Source organism: Channa argus, chromosome 6 (genome assembly GCF_033026475.1).
Source record: "Channa argus isolate prfri chromosome 6, Channa argus male v1.0, whole genome shotgun sequence".
Classification (NCBI taxonomy): domain Eukaryota; kingdom Metazoa; phylum Chordata; class Actinopteri; order Anabantiformes; family Channidae; genus Channa; species Channa argus.
The window spans coordinates 26,655,457-26,675,025 of NC_090202.1; the positions used below are offsets into that span (position 1 = coordinate 26,655,457).

The 19,569-nt window shown below is 40.8% G+C and overlaps 1 protein-coding gene across 9 annotated transcripts in view; it reads left to right on the forward strand.

Moving 5' to 3' along the window:
• Nucleotides 1-19,569, forward strand: part of slc8a2b (solute carrier family 8 member 2b) — a 129,479-nt gene that overhangs the window by 96,637 nt on the left and 13,273 nt on the right. For 7 of the 9 annotated variants that reach the window (XM_067506854.1, XM_067506852.1, XM_067506858.1 and 4 more), the window contains 9 exons: nucleotides 1,520-1,657; nucleotides 2,654-2,881; nucleotides 3,893-4,282; nucleotides 7,384-7,509; nucleotides 7,750-7,945; nucleotides 8,629-8,759; nucleotides 13,581-13,954; nucleotides 17,076-17,179; nucleotides 17,919-17,936. In XM_067506854.1, coding sequence (XP_067362955.1) covers nucleotides 1,520-1,657; nucleotides 2,654-2,881; nucleotides 3,893-4,282; nucleotides 7,384-7,509; nucleotides 7,750-7,945; nucleotides 8,629-8,759; nucleotides 13,581-13,954; nucleotides 17,076-17,179; nucleotides 17,919-17,936 — 1,705 coding nt within the window. Of the gene's footprint in view, nucleotides 1-1,519; nucleotides 1,658-2,653; nucleotides 2,882-3,892; nucleotides 4,283-7,383; nucleotides 7,510-7,749; nucleotides 7,946-8,628; nucleotides 8,760-13,580; nucleotides 13,955-17,075; nucleotides 17,180-17,918; nucleotides 17,937-18,486; nucleotides 18,537-19,569 lie in introns of those variants that run through there. The other 2 variants (XM_067506860.1, XM_067506861.1) reach the window with 2 other exon arrangements.

Sequence of the window (19,569 nt, forward strand, 5' to 3'; positions counted from 1 at the left end):
TCAGAACAACACTCGGAGTTACGAGCAGAATACCAACTAATGCACCACAGAGTTTCTTCGTTCTAGCAAAAGAGAATCCATGTTTAAAACCTTGATGAGAATTAAAATGTATGCATTTAAAAACACGTTTACACCTAATAAATTGAGGTGTGGTATGAAATGAAGCAGTATGTCTTTACAGATGGTGGCAGTATGTTTAACAAAAGAAGCTCCGGTGGGATACTTGTAATGATAATAGGAAAAAAGTAATAAACGAGAATAAAAGATCAGTAGTGCTGAGATCAGATGATATATTAACTGTAGCTGTGGCAGCAGTTCCGGATGTAAACCTACATTTTATAGCAGCAGCTGTATTTAATGTGGCCGTTGCTCCAGAGTTAAACGTTTGTTCGTATTTGAATGCAAGGCGCTAACTGCTGTTTTTACATTAAACAGATTTGTTTGATTTATGAGTAAATGTCTCTTTTAAGTTTAACAGACTTATGCAGGTTTATGGGATGAAAGGAAACACCATTTATCACAGTTCAAGAAGTGCTCAGACTTTTACAAAGGTAGACTTTACTTAAAGGGTGACTTCACCAATTTCCACCCTGCAGAGGTGAAAGCAGACAGATTCATAATTAATATTCATGTAGGGAAGGCATCGAGAATTTAGACCATAGATATAGTCCATGATCCACAACTATTGGAGTGGAGTTGAAAATTGCGGGTCTCTCTTTAAGTACAACAACAGTACTACAGAGTGAAAACATTATGCAAAAGTTTTACATTTAATGAAAATTTTAAATGTACAAACTCACAACCTAAAATATCATACTCGAAGTACACATTTTATATTATACTATAGTTTCAGTTTTATTTACATTACCTAGATGCTACAGCTAGTAAAGATACTTTTATTAACTTTATATACTGCTGAGTACTTTGTTGATTCCCCTACAAGATCACTTTAATATTCTATCTATTATATCTATTACTTTAAATTATTACTCTCAATTGAACTCTGCAAATCACTGGTAATTATGGTGAAACTGAAGTATAAAGTAGCTGAAAGTGGAAATACTTAAAGTACAAGTACTGCTTGAGTACATGTATTTAGTTGCTTTTAACCATGTATAACAGAGTTGAAGGACGTAGAAGACGTTGTTATTACAATGACCATTATTTTTGTGTATACAACATTCTATAAGAGAAATGTTCGAACAAGATTTATATCCGGTTCGATTTGTGTTCTGTTGAGCCAGGTTCAATTTTTTTATTTGATTTTTTTTGCAGAGATTGCTGCAGTATCCAAAATGAGCTTATATTTTCCATGAAATGGTGAAATGTCTCAGTTTCTGCATCTGATGTTTATATTCTATTGTGAGTGAAATGTGGGTTGATGAGATTTGCAAATCGTTGCGTTCAGTCTTTATTTACTTTTTACATATTGTCCCAACTTTTTTTGAATGAGGGTTGTACAATCAACTGTGTGTGTGTGTGTGTGTGTGTGTGTGTGCGTGTGTGTTTGGGCCAACAGGAGAAGGAGGTGACCATCACTATGCCTAACGGAGAAACATCTGTGGCGACAGTTCGAATTTGGAACGAAACTGTTTCTAATTTGACTCTCATGGCTCTGGGCTCCAGCGCTCCAGAGATACTTCTGTCTGTTATAGAGGTATACACACACACACACACACTCACACACACACCCACAAACACACACACACATATGCGATTCTCCATGTTTTTCTTTTCAAGGGTTTTATGTAAATTATTTGATGCAAACATCTCTGTTTTTCTTTTTCATGAAATGTTTCAGAATTTTATTCATGTGGAATCAAATCAGGTTCATTTATTTAGCCCGAAATAAGCACACAAACATAAACAAATATAATGTAGAATAAATGGACACAACTTTGCATGAAACCTGGTCTTTATTTGTCTGTTTCAATGAACAAACGAACACAACTGATGTTACAAGCTGTTCCTGCAAAGGTCACACAGAATGGGACTTTTAATGCAGACGCCACGGTCTCAGAAACATGTCCTCAGTACTTACGCAAACACCTTTTTGCTGCAAACATGATGCAGCCTGAGCCCCGGCAGCGTTCCTGAGTAATCTCGGGCGATTCCTCGAGGGCAAAGCCCTTCACTTAACATTCATTGTTTGCTTTGTTTGCTGTCCAAATGCCACTCGAGATTTTCTTTGGGGTTCAAGTCATGTGACTGTGATGACCATCTAGAATTCTACAGAACTTTTTGTGCAGTCAAGCCTGTGTGGACCTTGGCGTATGCTTGCGATCATTGTCCTGTTGGGCCTACGGATCCTCCAAATCCATAGGCCCGAAAAGTTACATTTTAGTTTCATCCCCCCCCAGAACAGAATCCCACAACATCTGTGGCTTCTTTAAATAGTTTAGGCATATTGGGCCTGACTTTTCTTCCACTTTTGGGTCAGTTGTAACCTTGGGCACGGTGTCATTAGCAGGACAATGTGAGCTTGAAGGGAAGCATGTTGTTAAATCAAAATCCGTTTTCAAAGCTGAACAGTTTAAATGCTAAAGCCTTTCAGTTTGCATAACAGTTGCATTCAGTGTTTTTCAAATGATATTTCTAAAATCCCTCTGTGTGTCTTGTTTGGAACAAACCCTCACACACACTATATCTCCAGGTGTGCGGTCATGACTTCAAGGCTGGCGAGTTGGGACCAGGAACCATTGTTGGCAGTGCTGCCTTCAACATGTTTGTCATCATCGGGATCTGCGTGTGGACGATCCCCAAAGGCGAGACTCGAAAGATCAAACACCTCAGGGTGTTCTTCATCACCGCCTTCTGGAGCATCTTCGCCTACATCTGGCTCTACCTCATCCTGTCTGTCATGTCTCCGGGCATTGTGGAGGTGAGACAAATTCAGAACAGAAAGAATCTGTGGCTCAGTTTATTACAACAAAAGCACAAAGAGATCGCGAGCTGTTGCAAATCCACATTGACTGACATGTTTCCATTTATCTCAAATAAAACATGGAGCACTTTATTTGAATTAGTTGCAGCACTATTGGACACTACTTTGTTTTGCTAAATGTATTGGGGATTAGGTATAAAAAAAAACGATTGGAGAGAGACTCATTCGTTGAGGGACATACTGTCGTCCTTTGTTAAAAAAGACCTTTGACAATACACTGTTTCATTGAAGTACAGTGCAAAGCTCTTAGTTTTGCTTCTGTTACAGTACACGTTCTGTCAGTGCTGAGACTAAATTCGTGACTCCAGGGCACAAATTCTGCCCGGACCCTCACAGATTTGGTGCTGAAATACAAGTCACACAGACACGGAAAACATCATTTGGCCTTAAATGCAGCTGATTTAACTAAAGGACTATTTGAATTTGAGAAATTCATCTCTGACATTTAGTTTACCAGGTCAAAGTATGACTTGACTATGTGGTATAGTACTAAGTGGTACTAAGTGGTACTAAGTGGTACTAAGTGTGGTATAAAGTGCCTCTTCTGAAATGTCAGCTCAGCTCAGAAAGAACCATAATGTGTCTTTAACACTGCACCTGTGTTTGCTATGTGTTTGTATTCTGGGGCTCAGAGCTTCTCCCTAGAGAAGTCAGCTCAGTTTCTCCTTAGTGTTATTAAGCTGTGTGCAGTGTTTAAAGCTGGTGTGACTGGCTGTTATTTTGGGCTCCTAACACTACGTACTTACCACCAACTAATGTCTTCATGATGCTGCGTCCTCTTCCTCAGTTTGTGCAAAGTGACAAAACAATTGTATTAATGTTATCAAAGTGAGCAAATGATATTTTAATGATGATCGTTAATCAACACCTGACAGCGTGTTGAACAAAAGTAGTTATGAGAATCTGTGTGTGTGTGCGTGTGTGTGTGTGTGTGTGTGTGTGTCTCAGGTGTGGGAGGCTCTGGTGACCCTGCTGTTCTTCCCAGTATGTGTCCTTCTGGCGTGGGTCGCTGACCGACGCTTGCTCTTCTACAAGTACATGGGCAAGCGTTACCGTGCCGACAAGCGTCATGGCATCGTCGTGGAAACTCAGGGAGACTTGACACCCAACAAGGGCAGCATGGAGATGATCCTAGATGGCAAGTTTCCACCACAAGGGGGCGCCATGGTCTCCACCGAAAACTTTGGTGGAGCTCAGGACGGCACAGCCGGAGCAGTCAATAACATTGGTGCTGCAGCGGGAGCCTTGGCAACGGGAGCCGGGGGCAACCTGCCCACCTCCCATAGCGCAATGGTCAATGTGGAGAGTAGCAAGGAGCTGGATGAGAGCCGCAAAGAGGTGAGAGACAGGGAGGGAGATGGGAGTTAACTAATGTTGCTGCGGATACGGTCCCAGGTTTCACACAACATGACAGAACTGGAGCAGATCTCCATATTTTAAATTTAGGGCCCATTGTCAAAAGGGTTTTGATTGACAAAGGACATATACTGTAAATATATGGCATTTCACTTTGACCAGAACAAAATGTTAAGAGACCTCAGAGAGAAAGTCTATGTTTTCTTTATTTTACAGGAAGAGTGTGAAAGTGAAACAGTCTGTATGCTTTACATTTATTTGTGGGACACTGGTGTCTCTGAAGACCAAAAAAAATGGCCCAGGTATTTGTCTAACCTGCATCCAGTTTGTTGATTTAAACTGAGTCTGTTTAATGTTTGTACGAAACACTCGGTCTCTCTCCCTAAATGTTCCAGCACAATGATGCATCTTGCCTCATAAATGATCTTTGTTTTACACATGGCGGTGTCATGCTGGAGCTTGTTTCTCCACTGACCTGCAGACAGCAAACGCCTCTAACAGTGGTTTTAGTCCTGCCATTGAATTAATGTCAGAGGGAGCTGATCAGACCTGCTACTTGGCATTTAACCTGAAAAAAGATTAAAACCTGGTGGGTTGGGATTCAAACCCTCAAACCCTAAGATTGGTCCTGCTAAAATGAACTCATCCACAGGCTGTAGATCAGATCCATAACGCAGATCCACGTTATTAAGGCTCTTTGGAGATATGTGAAGAAGGAGAGACTGAAACAATGGAAATCACAAGATTGGGAGATTTTTTTTTAACTACTTATGGGAAGTGAAAAAATATGGTGGTGCAGATTAGACTGTGGCAAACTGGCACAGTCAGATCAATAATGAGAAACACTGCAGTGTTGTTTTACACTTGTTCTCATTATGGTGGGTTTGATAATTTTCTACATGACCTATTATGTGCTAATTCTCAAAATACTTCCCCACGTTTTGCCAAACCGAAACACATCCACATCAGAGACTGTGTCCAGAAGTGGCGAACCGTGAGAGCGAAAGAAGATTTTGTGCACACACACAAGCTGTAACCTCATGCAGAGAGACTGAGATCACTGCAGAATGTGCTCTGTAATAATTCTGCAAACTCGTTTCTGTGTTTGATGCTAAAACATGCAGTTAATACAGAAAACCCTGTTCCTGCTGTTGTGATGGAGTCGTGTTCGGAGGACAAATAAGCGATACCTTCCCTGCAGGAGACAATAAAAGTTGCTGATATAATGTTGGTGCTGTTTCCAGCTGTGATGAATGGCTCCAGTTTAGATTTCCTAGAGTGAGCCATGTGTGTTTTCATGTGTTTTATGATTTTTGTTGACTTTTTATCTCTTTTCTCAGTAGTTAAGTTCACGCAGTCTCGATCAGGTTCGGAGGGAATAAAGATTGTCTAATTGCCTGCCATGAAAAAATGAGTTGTCTCATTTCTCCTGCTCAGTAGTAAGAACACGTTTAAAAGGAAATGTAAGGACATAAAGATGGAAATTGAAATTGAGATTGAAATTTATTTCAAATACGTAATGCAAACGAATAAAAAATATATTATGTAAATCAATAGTTACACAAAACAAACATGAAGAAAAATCAGTTATAAACACATTCAGAAAGGAGTAAGAAGAAGAATGAACTTATTTAATCTCGTCCCTTCTTCCAAAGTAATTTACAAATTATTAAATTAGCTTCCTGTATAACTTAGCTTCCTAATATCCAATATATATAAAATACAATATCTATTTACAACTGTCTATTTATTTATCATTTACCCACATATTTGGGTTCTGCTGTACTTTAATTTCTAAGATGTTGTGTAGTTTTATTCCACATAACGATACACAAAACTATCTTCTAGTCTTACGATTGTTTTTGGTCTTGAATTTCACGTTTTCCCCTAAATCACCATCACCGAATAATTTCTGAATCTTTCCTGGTAATAGGTCGTTTTTTAGCCTTAAACATTATTTGTGCTGTATGAAACTCCGCCAGATCCATAAGTTCTAAAACCACTGACTGTGGGAATAATGTGAGGTTGTGATCCAGATGTCCAGCTTTATGAATGATCCGCATTGCTCGTTTTAGAAGAATAGACAGTGAACCTTTCTGCAGTTATATAAAAATAACATCATTTTTCTTTGGTTTAAATTCAATGATAATTTGTTGTCATTAAACCATATTTTGTAGTGATACCCTCCAATAGTATGTTTAAGTCCCCAGAGGTTTGATAGTGATAACAGTACAGTAATGTGGGTCAGTAACTAATACTGTACTTAAGTCAAGACTTCATCTTGAGTAAAGACTTTGAAGTGGTACTTTTTTTAGAATTACAGTATTTGTATTGGTACCTGACACATAAATGAGAAAATGAGTGAGAAACATTTACACAACAAAAGGTTTTTTTCGACCAATGGAGATTTCAAAATCTTCCGACCTGACAAAAGTGAATTAAGGACTTAGTAATATTCTCACATACATTTCCTTTAAACGGTTGTAGTAACATGATGAACTGAGCTTCTGTTGAGTTAAGCCTCCGTTTCCCACTGAATATTAATAACAAATATTGAGAGGGCTGCATCTGTCACTGTGCTGTGCAGTGTGACTGCGTATAGAGGAGGGTGAGAGCACCGACGGTCTGTTGGCTTCACTTTCCCTCACAGATGTGTGGCTGAATTAAAGCTGTGAGCTCCTCACTCACTTACTCCCCCGTTGGCAACTGATATGAAACTCACTCTCATACACATACAGTATGCGCACACACACACACACACACACACACACACGCAGCTGTAAGTCTTTCTCTCATTCTTGCACACACTGTAAAACTGTGCTGCTAACTACTGTATGTTGGAATTGTTCACAGAAACTAAACAATCACTGTACAACAATTAAAAAAATGAAAACGAACAGAGGTTTTTAGTTAATCGAAAGGGTCTTTAAAGGTTTAAATGTTTCATTTAGCCATGCGGCAAGTTCATTTGGAGCTGGAAATACTCCAGAAACTGAACGCTTACACAATCGGTGTTGGCGTGAACATCTGTTGGTTTTTGGAGCTGTTTTAATCAGGAGTGTGTGGTCTCATCTCGCCTTCAGGTGATCCGTATTCTGAAGGAGCTGAAGCAGAAATATCCCGACAAAGAGCTGGACCAGCTGGTGGAGCTGGCCAACTATTACGCACTGCTGCACCAGCAGAAGAGCAGGGCTTTCTACCGTGTACAGGTAACACACACATACACAGAGTCCCTGACCAACAAGGTTGTCCAGGCCTAAATAAAATTATAATATATAATATAATATATATATAATTTCAGTTTCTTCAACATATTTCAGAATAATCTCATAATTACTGAGGAGGACAAGATCTTTGCATGAAAGCAGTTTAAACAACAAATAAAATTTGGGATTTTCACTATTGTACATGTTACATTTGAGAGCTTCCTGTTTGTTATCTCCCCCCAGGCGACTCGTATGATGATCGGAGTTGGCAACGTCCTGAAGAAGCATGCGGCCGACAACGCTCGCCGCACAGTCGTGGTCGACGAGGAGGCGCCGGAAGAAAACGACCTGGCGATATGCAGCCACATCTCATTCGAGAGCTCCCACAGTCAGTGCATGGAGAACTGCGGGGTCCTGACACTGGCTGTAGTCTGCAAAGGTAACGAGATCAATTAGGTCACTGTGTGATACTGAGTTCACCAAATAAGTAGATGCTCTGGCTGCTGTGGCCTTAAAGGATAAAATGTTGTTTACATTGGAAATTAATATGTCTGTCTTTGATATGTTGAAGTTTTTTCTGTGATAATTTTTTTCTTTATATAAAAGAGTTCTTCTGAAACACTGTAAAGTTTTTTCATGCCGACATTGCTTTTGAGCAGTTCTCCCAGGGGACAGGAAATAAATATTCTAACCACTGTTTTGCTTCTGCAGACCTTTAACCAGACGCTGGTGAGCAAACTGTTGACACCTTCCCCTTCCTGCAAAAATAGGACCATGTAAAAATACTCTGCTCTAAGCACAAACCCAACAACTCACTAGTCTCCTCCCTATAAAATGTCACTGAGTAGAGTAATACCACAACCGATAATGCTTAAGTTGAGTAACTGAATACATTTGTACACATCTAATCTGGCATGTGACAGAGTTTTGACCACAACCCCCTAAAGGAAACATCCTACAAATATATTTTCTATGACTGAAAAAACATTTTAGAGAACAGAAATATCCGGATGTAAAAGGATGTTTTCGAACAGACTGGTTTGTGCCAAGGTTTCATACACAGATAAGTCTTTTGCATCAGATGAAAATCCGTAATGTGTGTGTTTAATTTCTGCTGTTTAGGTGGTTTGGAAGAGAACACGTTCTACGTAGACTACAGGACAGAAGACGGCTCAGCCAACGCTGGGTCAGATTACGAGTACTGTGAAGGAACGCTGGTGTTCAAACCCGGAGAGACTCGCAGAGAGATTAAGGTGAGTGAGGAAAAGAGATCAAGGCCACAGGCACCAGACCACAACGTGGTGATGATGCAGTAGAGAGGAATTTGTGTTCAGACGCAGTCGGGGCTCTGAGCTTGTGTCAAATTATTTGCATTTATCTATCAAAAAGAAATATTTCAAATCAGTGGCTTTAACTGCTTGTGTCCTGGTGGTTTGGACAACTGTAAACAGCCTAAAGCCTTTTTTTGTCATAGATTTCCAGTTTACTGTACAAAACGCAGAGGCCGTCTGTCAGGTATCATAGGACCAGTGGGTGAGATATGAAAGTGTTAAAAATCATCCATATGTTGTGTTGCAGCTGCTTTGTCCTGTGTGACATACACAGTTTCAAAAGACTCAGTGGGGAAATTATATAAATAGCCTGTGAGTTCAAAGTTGCCTCTGTTGAAAGACTGTACATCAAATCTGGTGTATTTTTATCTCTAAACATAAATGTACCAGCCTCTGAGACTAAATTCAAACTGGATTCACACACTAATTTCGCGGCTTGAGTTTCTGTGCTACCAAATCTGGTGCAGGAGGAGTTTTATGGGATGGAGCTGCTTAAATGTGCTGCAGGCTTCTGAATAACCAACAACAAGGCTGTGAAATGTAGAAAGATGTCTGAGGAGATCAAAGCGAGGTGTAAAGGTAGGAGAGAGGTGATGAGAGTCCCAGCAGGAGACAGAGGCTGAGGAGGTTCATTATGAGCACAGACACTACAAATATAAAACAACATTTATGGAGAAAATGATAGAAGAAAAATAGCTTTTTCCGCTCGTATGTAAAGTGTTGTAATTATCATATGTCGTATGTGAATATTTGTGCGTAACAACCTGTATTTGAAATCCTGAAAGATACAGTCAAATACAAATATATGCACTTTTAAAACATTTCTACTCTATAAGTCACTTTGATGTTGATTCTAAGTACAATCTGAACTTGTCTTTGTAAAGTTGATTTAAATTGGAAAATAAAGACTCACTGTCATCTGTTAATGTGCACTGTGCTGTGATAATTAAACGCCTGAGGAACGATTGCACCAGGTGACGATAAGACGAGGAATCTGGATGTTAGAGCGAGGCCTGGATGAGAGGAGAGCGGTGCTGTAGCCTGAAGAGTCACATAGACAAATCATGTGGCTGGCAGGACATTAAAAACACACCCGTCTGCCATAAATGAATGAAAGTAGAGATTCTGAGTGAGAACATCACAAAGGTCAGTGTCATCCATTACAACAGCATATCAGCGGATTTTATTGATCACTGTGCCCGAAATGAGCAGCGGGGAAACCAATTAAACTTGAACGTCTCCTCTCATCATCCCATTTGCCAGAGCTCTGCTTTTAATGCTGCATCAGCTCCACTGTGTGTGGATCAGCACAGCTCTGCTCCATTGATTAAACAAACCCAAAAAAATCATCAGGAGCCTTGTTGTCATCACTCTTTGTTGTTGTGTAGATGCGCGTTCATTATATTTAAAAAGGCCGGTAACGCTTCACGAGTTCGAGAATGACGTTCATATGAAACACGATAACGCCATGTAGCTGCAGTCTAGTTACAACAGTGCTGCCCATTATTAAAGTCCTGAAATATGAATGTAAATGATAACAAATCGCACACAGATTGGACACAGGTGGGACAATACACAGCAGTTCTAGCTAAAATTGAAATGCAGTATCATCATGAGAAACCTAATCAGTTAACTTCAACCTAACCTGCTATCAAAGCTAACAGACGTTTAAAAACCTGCCTTACAACCTGTTTAACCCCTAAATTCACAAGCTGTTAAGGTTGCAATGTGTGGACGTTGGTAGGCAGACTGACCTCATCAGTAACAGACCTGACTGTCAATTATAAAACCCCCTGCTCTCTAAGTGATGACAGTGATGCACGAGTGGTTACAGCTGTCTCTTATTCCCCTTTGATGGATGAAACAGAGTGTTTTATGCTGGTTTCTTTGCCTCAGTAGTCGATACTTGGGGCGAGTGCTGCAGCGATCAGATTTTCGCAGTAACAGTAATTGTTTTAATTAAACACTTCACAGTTCAGTTTTTCCTTATTTACCTGAGTCTTGTCAGCAGTTTGGATTGGCTCCCTCCATCAGTTCACACAGGGTTTGCTTTTTTTTTTCTTTTCTGAAACATCTGCTGTGTCTTCCTCCTCGTACTGGTGCTGTTAGATTTACATTTTCCCTCTTTGTTGGTTTCTCACAGCTCGCAAATCAGAAATGGTTGATTCGCATCTGATTTATTGGCAAATATTTTTAAACGGAGAAACGGAAAGTATTTGTGTGAACTGATGTTGATTCATTCGTCTGTGCAATTGCAGAAAATGGTAAAAAAAAAAACGCTGGATTGTTTTGTCAGTGAGAGACTGAAGGAAATTCAGAACTAGAGAGAAAGCATCACAGACGTATGTGGCCAGTGTTTTTGTTTTTGGATTGGTTTTTGATTGGATTTTGACAGAAACATCTCACTGGGATAAAGCTGCAGAAAACTCTCCTCTGAATCTGAAGGTCCACTCAGTGTAGTGAGTTTCAGCTCTTTGTTGTGGCGTCACCTCACTGCTCCCTCAGCATTATTTCCAGTCATAGACAAAGCTGTGCACTGCCTGCTCAATAGACAGACACAGTTCGACGCTTGCTGGTGGACATTGTGCGGCAGCCAGTGTGAAAGCTGGATACAAACACGGCTACAAATGAAATATATTGAGGCTCTGAAAATACTGAACGTGTAAATAAGCTACAGGTTGTTAACATGTCAGTGTTATCTTCACATTGTTTTTCCCAATTGGCCAGAACAGTCTGTGGTTGCAGGTTCAAGCAACATTTATCAGGAATCTCTCTTCTTGCAACAAAGAATTACAGGAATGAGGCGTCACCTGCTTCATGTCTTCATGTTGCTTCATGGCTGACCTCCATCCAGAACATGGTGAAGTCTGATCACATGGCAGGATGTGCTCTGGCTCATTGGATTACAATAGCAGGCTAATCTGATTTGAGAGCGTCCATCTGTCAGCTCATGTGCGGTGGCATGATCAGATGATAATCACATCGAAATGAATATTGTAACTGGAGCCTCTGTTTGTGTGCTGCTGAGGGAGGTAACGGCCTCCTACCGTCCAAACCAGAGCTCATTCAATACACTTTAAATTCCACACGTAGACTGAAACTGCAGAAAATAATCACACACGCCTAGAATTAGTTTGGTTTGGTTGCTTTCACAGGCAAAGAAAACACACTGGACTTTCCTTTCACTCAGGGCTCAGCTTTGTTTGACTGAAATGCTCCTGCATAATGGATGTATGCAGTACATGATGCATGCATCTGAATAATTAATAATCACAGACCACGGACTTTCACCCAGTCATATTTATATTTCATCCTTTACCTCGCTCCGTTTCTGAAGCTCTTTATTCAAATCCCTTCTCCTGCATCAAACACATATTTGCTGTAATAATTAATACATCGGAGCGAAAGATTTGTTGATACAGGAATTGTAACTGCTAGTTAAAAGCAATCTAAATTATATATTAACTACCAAAAATATTTAACAATTATCACAAAACACTCAATTGCAAGCATTATTTAATGTAATTCTCACTGATGCATCGGGCAAGCTGCAAGTTAAACTGACCAAACCCAACTAAATCTGTAAAGTCTCAGTAGAGAAACACGGGTCATATCTCCATATGTCCGAGTGACTGGACCCCCAGCAGCACAATCAAACCCCTCCTGATTCCCATTTTGGCCTTACACCTAATGATACTGAAACATTTCCCTTTAACGTCTTCGCCCCGACTTTACTTTGTGCGTCACTGGCGAGTCGCTGTGGTTAAAAACATCTGCCAAATGACTAAATGAGGAAAGAAAACACGACTCAGCATATGTCAAGAAATCTTGTCACATTTTATCACGTGTGTGTGGAAGTGGTAGAAACATTTCACAGCTGGTGTCTCATTGAAATGCGCAATGACAGCTGCTGACTCGGGCTCCGACCGACCGTCAACATCATGGTCCCATTTTAGTGGTGGTTACTGGTGGTAACCGTAAATCTCATTGTTGTTCATTTACAAAGGCTTAAAGACGTTGGCGTCTGCTATGTCGTCTCACACTGCGTTGGACTTTCAGAGCTTCTGTTTAAGCTTTTTAGGTAAAGTTGACAGTTGGCAGCTGTTATCAAAGACAAATCTGCGTCTTAGAATTTAGAAAGTATCTCCAATCACTTTGCACTTTGTCACACATTTCATAGCCAGTGTTTTCAGTCAGCTACTCTATTCTTTGGTCTATTAAGGAGAATGTGGTAGCTGGGATTCCCATCTCTGAAAGTTTATGTGCCAAACTCTTCCATGTCCCACTATCTCCTCATGCAGTTTCTCTTGTCAGCAACATTCAGCATGTCAGCAAAATAAAATAATTCTGCCCTTAATATTGGACCAAATAGATCACTGATCATAAAAACAGTCAGATTACAGGCTTTTAGACACTGGATTTTAGAATCTTTTTGTAAGAATTCTCTATGGTAAAAAGGCTTTTTTGCACCAGTTTGCATCATGTAATCAGGGAAGATGTTGTAGTAGCTTTGTTTCGTCGCTACATCAGATTTATCCACTGCCCAACAGCTTCGTGTAAGCTGAAGTAAAGGTGAGGGTCCTGAGCTCCATGTGTAAAAAGATGTCATGACTGAAGGCCACAACTCGGAGCTTTAATGCAAAGCAGTGTGACATAAAACGCACTTCAGTTACACTTTCTGGTCTCATTGTAATAAACAGAGAATACAGCTTCCATTTAGACCTTCTGTCTCTGTGTGTCCAGATCGGTATAATCGATGACGACATATTTGAAGAGGACGAGCACTTCTTTGTGCGCCTGCTGAACCTGCGTGTCGGCGACGCAGAGGGGATGTTCGAGAGCGATGAAGTTGGTGCCAAACCCAAAGGTCGCTTGGTTGAGCCTCTGCTTGCCACGGTGACCATCCTGGATGACGACCACGCCGGCATCTTCACGTTCAGCGAGCGCATGGTGCGAGTGAGTGAGAGCGTGGGCACCATGGAAGTGACGGTGGTGCGAAACTCCGGCGCCCGCGGAACGGTCGTCCTGCCGTACCACACCGAGTGCGGGACCGCCAAGGATGGAGAAGACTACGAGGAAGCTAGAGGAGAACTGGAGTTCACCAACGACCAGACCACGTAAGCTCTGAACTTCCACTTATCATGTTTTCTGCACTAACAATAAATACAACGACTTTATGTAAATCTGTACATCTGTACTTTCCACACAACAATCACGTATTTATTGTAACTAACATGAAAGGAGACCCAGCACGTGTGTGTTGGTGTGACTTTGTTCAGGATTGTTAGGGTCAGTAATTGCTGGGTGATTGTAGTGTGAGTGGAATGTGCTTATTTATCTGCAGAACGACTGAAGCGTCTGTTTTTCAGCTTTTTTCCTTTGTTCTGAAGAAAGCGTTTCTTTTAGGTCCGTCAGTCAAAGCAGAGGTCTGTCTTAATGTTTGTGCAGCAGATGGAACAAACTGCAATTGACTTTTTCTTGTGTCGTATCGATTCCAGCGAGTTGAAGCTGATGTAAACTGGCAGGTTCACTGACTGACAGGCACCTTTCTTAGGTGTGACAGAGCTAAGAGATGGGAGACCCCGGATGGATCTCTGTGCTTCTGTCATGGTGGAAAACTGTTTTAATATGTTTTACAGTGACAGCACCACCTTTGCCCAACCCTGAAGGGGTGGGGTTTTTTTTTTCAATCTGTTCCTTCAGTTCCAGTCTTTCTGAATATGAGCATCCAAGGTCCAACTTTAACTGTCAAAGTACCACTGCAGCCAAATCTGAGTAGCTCTATTCCTCTGCCTTTGTCTTGTGCAGATACTCAGGAAGCCCACCCACAGAACAGCTTTCTGCTCCTCTTCATCACAACATGTCATGTAGAATTAGCAAACACCTGTGATGGAGCTGGACATGTCTGTCTCCATCCTTCAGTCTGTCCCGTCAAGCAGGAGCTTTGTTTGTGGTGCTGTGATCCACACAGACATGTTACTTTCCTTAGAAAGTGGATTTGTCATAGTGAGGATGTTTCCTTGGTGGTTATTGTTTTACCGTCCACTGTGTCAGTGTGCTTTACTGTACAGTCATGTCTGACTGTAACAAAGCTACAACGATTCACAATATGAATTCATTCCTCTCTGAATAAAATTAGCATGCAATGTAATAACGTGAACATAATGTAAATAATTCTGGTCAGACATTGAGTTCAGAGAAGTTGGAGGAGAAACGGAGACTCTGAGACTGTTTTAATGTGCAGCACAGGAAGTCAGGTCATCAGGTCAAGCATCATAACTGATGACTTTTTTTTTCAGCTTCCTTCATCTAAACACTTGCAGATTCTAGTTGTCCTTTGTGAGTCTTTAATATACAAAGGCTGCAGTTACCAAGGTAATATTGCAACAGAAGAGAGTAATTACCAGCACCTCCCATGTCTCTGTCACTCTCTCGCTTACGCTCACTGGTCCAGATCCAGAAATGATTTAGGCTGAGGAAGAACACAATATCAGCAATATTTGTTTCCAGAACACTTTGAAGAGACAAATCTACAATGATCTATAGACCTGTCCAGCTTGTTTCAGAGGACAATACTGTCATGTTTTACCTCCAATGTAAAAAGACCTGAGTCAAGTGCAAGAAAAGCAAAGACCAGGGTTTTCATAAAGCAGTAGCCTTGATTGAATCTTGAATCTTTAACATTGCTGTCACTTTGCTGTCTAAGTCTTTTTTTTCCCTCAGCTAACAGTAAACAGTCATTTCAACAGCTTCAAACCAGCTGCACATGTCTAATCACCATATAACTACATGAGCACATGGCTAATTTGCCGTTAGATGATGTAACTCGTGAGACGTGCTGGTTATTCAAACCCAAAGTTCACGCACAGTAAAATCCTTTTCTGTCCAAACACACTGGGTAAGAACTTCCACACACATTTCTCCAGAAGTGACAGACAGTGGGCAGCTCTCCAGCACTGTGTCAGATAATAAGATTCAAATCTGATCATTAAAATGAAGCTATTCCCACAAATGGACTTCACTTATTATATTTCATAGTTTCACTAGTTCATCAAACACACCCAAAGCAACAAAGCCCCTTTGTTTGTCAACACATGTTTGTATGAATCCAGCCTTTTCATTATATATAATATTCAGTGTAGAAATCTGCAGGAATGTGGAATGATTGATTGAATCCATTGCTAAAATATAATAAATTTTTTAAAAAAGATCAGAACCTTACCTTAATCATGAAGAGCCCAAAGACATTTTCTGCCATGGGGAGTTTTTATTTCCATGGAAAAAGCTGGGTGTCGTTACAGTTAATGACATTCAGCAGTGCCCTTATTGCTGCGCAGCTCCAGTTATGCTGTTTCATTATACGTCTATCTGTTCGCCTTCACCTCATCTCATCTTCTTCCTCCTTCATTTCTGTCCCTTTCACACCACATTGCTCCTCAGTCATTGTAAACACTGATTGATGACATCTGTCCGTCTCTCTGCTGTCATTTCTTCACCATCTATCCATTAGTTATTTACTTGATTGCTTTTATAGTACGTGGGTCTCCTCTCCCTCTCTGTCCTGGCTGCATTGCTTCTTATTCTTCAAACATCCCTCAATTTTAGTTGTTTCTTTGTTTTCTGGGATGTTCCTGGATTTCCCACCTTCATCTTGTTTCTCTCCATCACTCTCTCCCTCTCTGTTGTCAGTGCACATTTTCTTTTGCAGGAGCTGGTTTCCGTGGTGACATTTCAGTGCGGTGATCCTCACTCACACTAACAGGTCATGTCACCACCACTTCCTCTCTTAATGCCAATTTATTATTCCTCATCCTCTCCACAAATGTCCAGTGGCCTTCTGTTTGTCACAAGCCAATGGGAAAATCCTGTTGGCTTTATGTCGCGGGAATCATCTGAGGAAAGCGTCATGTCCAAGGTGTCCCCTACCTCTCGCTCGGTGACAGAGGTAATGGGCTCCAGCCCCCAACACTGACCCCCTAAACAGGACAGGCACTTTAGATAATGGATGGAAGTATGTAATGAGATAAAATCAGAGTCTCATATTGTGCAGCATCAGTACACGTCTGTAGTATTTTGGAGACACAAACATTACAGTGTGCTGACATTTGTGTGTGTGTGTGTGTCAATAACCAGGATGAGCTGTGGTGAAAGCTACATTACCCGCTGACAGAATGCTGATGAAGTTAGCGTGCGTTTCTACGTCTAACCAAGTGCACGCGTCTCTGTGTGTTTGTACAGTCAGACTATCCAGGTGAGGATCATTGACGATGAAGAATATGAAAAACGTGAAAACTTCTTCATCGTGTTGGAGGAACCACGCTGGCTAAAGCGAGGAATCTCAGGTATTTTCATTCTGTGTTTGTTTCAACTTGTGGGAGAATTGGAACTGGTGCTTCTGGTTGTAGTGGTGAACTTTTTGTGTTTGGCTGCTTGCACTTTTTTCGGACTACGTCAGTGTCAGTCATGCACAGCTGCTCCTGGAGAAACGTGAGGGCTGCACATACATCCCGCTCATATGTGTGTGTGTGTGTCATCCCAGTGAACAGGACAGGGGGAGGAACAGTGACAGTGTTTGTCCAAACACGTTCTTCCTGTGTGACAGCTTCTTCCTTTCCTAATGTCTTTTGTTTGTTTAGTTTTTTTTAATCTGCTTTTGATAGAAACGTCCCTCAGGATCAATAGTTTCATCTTATCTTAGACACACAGACACACACAACTACACACTCATTCAGGGACTCATCCACAACCTGCCACTGCAACAACATGTGGACTCATGTCACATCAATTTCCGAAAGAAAGACACAGATTTAGTTTTTTGCCACAGTGTGTATTAATGTAGACAAACGGTAACAGGTGTAAGATGGAGGGACAAGAGAAGAGATTTTATTAAAGGTAAATACAGAACATTTCGATTGAATGGAGTTTTAGCAAACTATCTTTCCTTCTTTCTGAGGATGTTTGAGTTAATGTTTGTGCTTTAATCTGAGTGCAGTTTGATACATTATAGGATGAGCTATGCATTGTTATTCATTACTGTTCTCTTTGTCTCGTCCACACTCCCTCCCCCTCTGTTTTTTACAGCTCTGCTGCTCAACCAAGGTAACACCGTCTCATTACTGTACAAGTTCAAACTGGAGACACAGGCTTGATTTGTGTGGAAGTCTAGTTAGAGCTGCAACTAATTTTATATTACTGTTAGAAAATAATGACAATTTTTTTTTTAGTCAAACCAACAGCCCCAAAGCTAAAGATACTTAGAAGAAGCTTTAATAGGTGATCGTTGCCATTCTTTGGCATGAAATTAGGGTTGTGGCGTTGCCTCGACAAATCAATTATGAAAATATGTCGATTTAGGTTTTGTGCTTCGATGGGAAGAAATAAATCTTTGTGTTCTGACATCATTGTATATGAATTCGTCAAGACACCACTGAGATAAGTGAATAAGAAAATAAACTTGTGGAGCAGTTTAATCACTACAACAAGCTTGTTGGTTAATAACTTACTAACTGCTCCGAAAAAGTTGGCTTACATCCCCCTAAAGCTAGAAGTTATAAAAAGCTGCATGTTCAAATGTTCAACTCAACTTTTAATGTGTCGTGCTCAAAGAATCATTTTGTTTCTCCCAATTCTTCTTCACAACAAATTACAGAAAGAGTTTTGGTGTTTCCAAACTATGGATGGGAGGACACATCAACTTAAGTATGATATTTACATAGAAAAAAGCTCAACCGCGATCATACATAAAATACCATATTCACGTAAATTGACCTGTATAAGTCGCTGCATTGACGTAGGAGTAAGATGGCTGTGTCTATTGAGTCTACTGATGAGAAAACTAAACAGCGATCATCTAAAGTATGGGAATATTTTAAGCAGAGACCAAACAACATGCTGCTCTCTGAGCTCTGCTAATTGTTTGATTCATTTTGCTATTGAATTGCTAAATGTAGTTTGCTCCACGTTGCTTTAACTCGAACGGAACAAGCTCTCGCTCTAATGATATTGTGGAGACACTTGATTCAAGATTCAAAGGGTTTATTGTCATATGCACAGACTGAAAGCATGTTTCCCTGCACAATGAAATTCTTACTTTGCCGTCCACAATAAATGTCATACAGTAAAGTAAAATAAAATAAATAAATAAAATTAAAAAAAAGAGCAATAAAGGCCATAAAAAGTGAGGTAGTGCAGTTCTGAAATAATGAATGTGCAAAAGCAAAAATGTAAATTAATGTAAACAGTTATATGTCCATGATTGCAAACTCCTGTCAGCTGTTTATGAGTCTGATGGCAGAGGGGAAGAAACAGTTCTTCAGGCTTGAAGTCCTGCATTTCCCACTTCTGTACCTCCATCCTGAGGGTAGAGGTGTGACCAGTCCGTGCTGGGGGTGGGAGGGGTCTTTGAGGATGGAAGCAGCTCTCCTGTGGACTCTGCGGTGGTAGATGCTCTGCAGAGAGGGCAGTGGAGTCCTGGTGACCTTCTGTGCACTCTTCACCACTCTGCAGGCGTTTGGTCCATGACAGTAGTGCTGCCGTACCACACAGGGATGCAGTTGGTCAGGACACTCTCAATGACGCAGCTGTAGAAGTTGCTGAGGATCTTAGGCGACATGAAAAACTTCCTCAGCCTCCTCAGAAAATACAGCAACTGTTTGCCTTCTTGACCAGCTGCGTAATGTGGTAACCTGGTGTCCACTGATGTGGACACCCAGGTATTTAAAGTTGCTCATCC